The 6,284-nt window shown below is 43.4% G+C and overlaps 1 protein-coding gene across 1 annotated transcript in view; it reads right to left on the reverse strand.

Annotated features, from left to right (window-relative positions):
• GRIN2B (glutamate ionotropic receptor NMDA type subunit 2B) overlaps window positions 1-5,669 on the reverse strand; it is a 309,065-nt gene extending 303,396 nt beyond the window's left edge. The window contains exon 1 of the mRNA XM_003797783.2: window positions 5,247-5,669. Within this exon, the coding sequence (XP_003797831.1) occupies window positions 5,247-5,657 (411 nt within the window). The 5' untranslated portion in view covers window positions 5,658-5,669. The remainder of the gene's footprint in view (window positions 1-5,246) is intronic.
• Window positions 5,670-6,284: the final 615 nt, after the last annotated feature.

Raw genomic sequence — 6,284 nt, forward strand, 5'->3', positions numbered from 1 at the left:
GCCCAAGCCTTTGGTCCTGATGCTGGTTGGTGACCAAACAGTTGTCATTTACTCATCATGCCCTATCAACACTTACTGTCCTCACCTAAAGTGTTTGTTTGCACCATTCCAATTTTTCCCCCACATATTATTTCATTGTATCTTCAAAGTGTTGAGTAGAGCAGAAAACAAAACATACTTGATCTTCTGATCTGTACACTGAGCATCATGTAGCTTCAGTGATTTATTTGCCCAAATTTCCAAAGCTCATCGGAATGGAGACTAAAACTCAGGACTTAGAATTCTCAATTCAGTGTTTCGTGAAGCAGAATCATATAATAGAAAGCACAAGCTTCCCAACAGGTATGTCTGGGACTTGAATCCCAGGCCCCTTGCTAATTGTGAGCTGTGATATCCTGGATTAGTGACTTAACCTTTCAAAGCTAAAATCCAAAAACCCAAGGAAGATTTCAGACAATCAGTAGAGAAACCTCCTAGATAGAAATGGAAATACATCTAGCTTTAGTTCATTATTTGGATTCAGATGGGCATCTTAAATCCAGGATCTCAGGGAGAATAAAAGCAATTATAACAAGGCAAAATAAAATAGGTTCTTTATACTCAGGTGGGGAACTGCCAAGAAGCACCTCATACATTTTTAAACATTCTCCATTACTATTCTAAACAGCATTCTGTTGCAAGAGCCTAGCAGTTCTTTCTGGTCAGTTTTCTTTAATTGAGGCTGCCCATCTTGGCTATGACAGGCTTCCGTACCATGAACCTTAGCTTCCCTGGTGGGGCAAGACAAAGACCTACCCTCGTGTCAGAGCCCTCCCCCCAGATTTCCACCTGGGCTTTTTTCTTGGTTATTTTTCAATTCAGAGTTGTCTCCACAATTCCATGATGCTTTTCAATTCCCATGCTTTTCCTGTATCATGAAACAGTCTCACTTTCCTCAAATTACTCCACACAACCTTCAGCCTAACTTGCTGAACCCTATGCTGTGGACACCGGTGAAGCACTTGTTACTCATCATTTCATTGAATCGCCAACAACCCTGTAATGGATATATTACTGTACCCACTATACGGGCTGGTAAGTTGAGAGCCCAAGACTAGTGACTACTCCAGATTTCCCACATCCGGGAAGTGATGCCTGAAACCAGCTCAGACCCTCCATTCTGAGTTTTTAACAGCTCTACTTCGTGAAGGTCCCAGGCTTCTTTCTGCTATAGTATAAAGCATCTTCACTCTTTGGGAAAGCAGAGCACTGATTAATGTTTCAACTGATTAACTAGCACATGTAAAAAGTGAGTGCATGCCATCAGACCAGGTGCTGAACTGCCGGACTGTGCCTCTGCCGGCCCCCAAAGTCTTACAGTGCTGTCTTTTCTAAATCAAAATCTCTGCCAAAGACAGAGGCTTTATCCCTGTCATGCAATCCTCCACAAGAGCACTTAATAAGTGGATTTTATTCGAAACAAACTAACAACAAAAACCTAAATTAAAACAGACTGGCAATTACCGCTATCTTTAGAAGGGGGAAGACAGGCAGAAGGCTTATCTACCATCGGTGGATGGTTACTGTATACCTGAAATATGCACATATCTTTTTTTGGGGGGAGGGGAGACAGACTCTCACTTTGTTGCCTCTGGTAGAGTGCTATGACATCATAGCTCACAGCAACCTCAGACTCTTGGGCTTAAGCAATTCTCTTGCCTCAGCTTCCCAAGTAGCTGGTACTACAGGCACCTGCCATGATGCCTGGCTATTTTTAGAGACATGTCTCACTCTAGGTCAGGCTAGTCTCAAACTCTTGAGCTCAGGCGATTCCCTCACCTCGGCCTCCCAAAGTGCTGGGATTACTGACATGAGCCACAGTGCCCGGCCTCAAGATACATGTCTTAAACATTCTGCATCCCTTCTACTTCTAGCTATCTCGTCCTATTGCCCCATTGTCACCTCGCAGTTGTCAAACTGTGTGTCCTCTTTCTATGTTTGTAAAATATGCATATGGCACCTAAAAATAAACTTCTGTTTAAAACAAACAAACCTGGCCTTAGTTGTGAGGTGTTCTATTTTTGAAACTTGTCTCAAAGGCTTATGTCTCTGAGATCTGGGGAATTCTTTTCCTTTGCCTCCCCACTAATCCTTCAGGCCTGTGAATACGCCTCTGTCCAGCTCCTAGGAGTCCATGTGGCTCCTGCTACATCCTCCTCTGTCACAACCATTCAGCATCCAACCCTGTGACCGAGCCTCTACATTTCCAGGGTGTCCCACTATGAGGACCTCCTTGTCTCTTCTTTTTCCTCCTGCTGCTTCCCTTTTAAAAACTCGTGCTCTGCAAGACCCACCTGCAGGGCCTCAATAGACACAACAAACCACTTGGGTCTGGGTACACGTCAGGCAGTTTGGCTCTGATTAATAGACCTTTACCTTAGCATTCCTTTTCATAGACTCCTGGTCTATTGGACCCTCTTCCAGCCAACTGTCAGCTAAAGAATCTTTAAACCCACCTCTAACTTGAAAGCTTCCCTTTGAGATGCCCCAACTTTTCGGGCCAAACCAATGTATGCCTTCCATGTATTGATTTATGACTCTCCCTTAATTCCTGCCTCCCTGAAATGTACAAAACCAAACTGTCACCCACCACAGGGAGTCCACTTGCTCAAGGCTTCTTGGGTGTGACTCCAGGTCTTGATCCTCAAATTTGACTCAGAATAAACCACTTTAAATTAAAAAAAAAAAAATTTAAAAATCTCTTCTTTTCAGGACAAAAGTCAGTTCCATATTTAGGCTATTTGAGAAAATTATCTGAAAATCATTGCCCACACCCCTTTTTCGTAGTAGAGACATGGGATAAGATGGAATATCTGGGTGTGCTAGCAAGAAAAAGAGGAAGGGAGAAGTGACCAGAGGGACTCTTATGACACTGATGTGGAAGAATCCACCTTACTGGCCTCAGTTCTCCCTGGAAGGCAGTGGCCGAAAGGCCCTCCATGGAACTGTGCTATACCTCAGAGCCCCAGCACTTTATTTCCTTTTTAACGCTCTCTCATCATTAGATTCCAGTATTGCCTGATTATGAATCACGTGACAGATCCACTATCAGTCAGATGCATCCCCCACCATGCAATGTAACAGAGGACAAGAAGACAGATGAGACCTTCACCAACCTCATCATGTTCTTAAGAGGTGATAGAGCACTTGGCCTTTGGAGCCAGCAACCAGTGTTAAAGTCCTGGTTGCCACTCACTAGCTACAGCACTTTTGATATATTATTTTAACCTTTCTGAACCTCAGGTTCCCCACCTATAAGATAGCAATGAAACAATACCACTTAGCTCACTGGGTAGTTAGAGTACTCAATAAGATAATGCATGCAAAGTGCTGAGTGCCTAGCATATGGTACTCACTCGCAAAGCACCTAGGATACACCAGTGGACAAAAGAGTTCAGGTTGCCCATGGTCTGCATCCCACCTCATACCTATATATTGATGTTGTAGATTTGTGAGGGGTACCAGAGAGAAACAGCCAACCAGTTTAGGCATAACCTTTTCTACTGGGGATAAATAATATGGGCTGCACAATGGTCCTCATGAACAAAAAAATAATCATTTTTACCTGTTACACTCTCAAAATAACTTACTTCGATTTAAAGTAAGTACGCTCTCAAAACACACTTGTTTAGGGTTTTAAAATATGACCCTCATCTGTGTTATCATTCTTTTAATGTCATATTGTACTTTCAAAATAATACTGTTAAAATAAAATACTGAATATTATTTGGTAAGGATAATGATATCTTTAAAAAAAAAAAATTCTACCTGAAGCAAAACTCAATGGATTTCGTCGTGGTCAGTCTACATTTTCCATTTTGCTTAAGTTTCTCCCATTTCCCTTAGCATGGGCTATTCATGCCAGCCTTTGTTTTCTTTCATCTGTACCTGCACCCATGTAAATAGACACTGAAATTTCTCCACTTAACACTTTCAACTTGACCTTTCCTAGACTGAATAAAAGGGAAGCTCTGAAAGAGAAGGGAGTCATCTCTGCCTGCAGCCAACAGGTGGCGATGGTGGTCACGCGAGGTTGCCTTAGTCTCTGCTAAGCCAGCTGTGTTGCAGCGGTTCTCAACTGGTAAAGGAGCATGTATGTGGTGTCTGGGCTAGGTTCTAAGGTGTATATAAATATCATTAACCCCACAGTATGTCTTTTAAATAAAAAACTAAAATCAGTTCTGAAAGTGGTGAGAAATAGATGACAATGACCATCTTAAAAACCCAAAATGATGAAAAATAATAAATGTTATACTTAGGGCGAAATGAATCCTCCTAAGATATGAATGACTGTAAATGAAAATGCATATGTCAGACGTCCTGTGTCCAAGCAAATGAATAATAATCCATAAATCAAGGGAAAATAACTGAATAATTGGAAACATGTACAAAGAACACAATAATAAAGTAAAACACTTCATCTGCAGTCAGAGAATAAGCACCCATGTCCGATGTTAATTAGTCATATGACAGTTCATCTGACATTCATGCAGGAGAGGCTAGGATTTGTTTGAGACTTTAAAGTAGTGTTGTCAATCATCATTGCACACTAGAATCACCTGAGGAGATTGTAAGACACCCTCCCAACCCCCGAAGCCCAGGCCAGTAATGAGATTCCAGTGTGTGACCAAGCTTAAGAACCAATGCTTCCAAATCTAAGCATGAGGGAAAAAAAGCAGCTACTGGCTCCATGGATTAAAATCTTTCTGAATGTGCAAATCAACACATGTGACAAGCACGGATTTCTCAGCAAGAATTACATCCCTATGACACTTGCCTCTATCTTCAAGGAGAGAAATCCCCTGCCTCAGGGGATTTTTCTTTTTATAGTCTTAAAACCAGTATGGGGCAGAACATGGAATAATACAGTATGCCTTATTTTGAAGTTTTGAAGGTGCTATTAATACACATATTTGAAGAAAACGCACCACAGAGCTACAAGCATCAACATTTATCTCTTAGTCATTTCAGTGAGTCTGTTTACAAACAAATAGACACACAAAGCTATTGAAAACTATAGGAGTTTCTAGACACCAGCACCTTGCCCTAGCTTTCATCTTCACATGATTAGACTAATTTCCCGGTCTATCTACACTCCTAATACATTCTGGTCCCTCCATCAGTAAACCACAGTTGGCACTAAAACAAATGTATCATTTAGTCCTGAGTGTAAGCCCCCAGCTTGTGTCACTTGCAGCCCCTGTTACCTTATCTGCCATTATCATGGAGGAGCCCCCGTGGATGCCCAGGATGGGGGTGAGAGTCTGGGCTGAAATAAAATCGAGGATCTGTGCAATGGCTTCCTGGTCTGTGTCGTCAGCGAACACCACACCCTGGATCTTCCGGTCAGACATAAGATCACAGATGCGGGTGATGATGCTCTTTGGGTCAGTCTCATTCATGGCTACCAGCTCCACCCGGGGCACCACAGAGAGATGATGGAAGTCATCTTTCTCGTGGGCATCCTTGATGGCCACCTCGTCGGAAGTGCCCACGAGGATGACAGCAATGCCGATGCTGGGGGGGCTCTTCTGAGAACGAGCTCTGCTGCCAGACACCACCAGCACAGCCAACACCAACCAGAACTTGGGAGAACAGCACTCTGTTCTGGGCTTCATCTTCAACTCGTCGACTCCCTGAAAATACAAATAGAGAGAAAGGTTGATATGGGACCCACACTGTACACCACCTGTCTTTGGAAAAGCTGGACACTGCAAGGCAAGGACTTGATCTCCATCCACTGGTCATCACATCCACTTTCTCTCTACTAGACCAGTCTCTCACCTCTGATGTTTGCTCAGCAAAACGAGAGAAAAGGAAACTTTCAAAGGCTGCAGAAATCTTGAGCAAGACAATAAAAGGTGCTATTTCTATAGCCATCAGCAGCTACAGAGGTAAAAGAGGAAAAGTGGATACAAGTGGTCCAGTGGCCATGCTGACAGCACACACTCAGGAGTCCCCAGGAGGGTGCCTGCTGTTCCTACTTTACCCCTGGCACTCCTGTCACAACCCACCCTCAACTAACTGCTCTTCAGCTGAGGGACAGCAGGCAAGCAACAGACCATAGCCACCATTCTTCAGTGGCCCTTTCAGTATCTGGCTCTTAATATCAAATCACAAGAACAACCAGTACAGAGGCAGTACTTTTAAAAACATCACCTCAGGCTCGGCGCCTATAGCTCAACCGGCTAAGGCGCCAGCCACGTACACCTAAGGTGGCGGGTTCGAATCCCCAGCCCGGACCC

This window comes from Otolemur garnettii, unplaced genomic scaffold (assembly GCF_000181295.1).
Source record: "Otolemur garnettii isolate 467f Iridium unplaced genomic scaffold, OtoGar3 scaffold00124, whole genome shotgun sequence".
Lineage (NCBI taxonomy): Eukaryota > Metazoa > Chordata > Mammalia > Primates > Galagidae > Otolemur > Otolemur garnettii.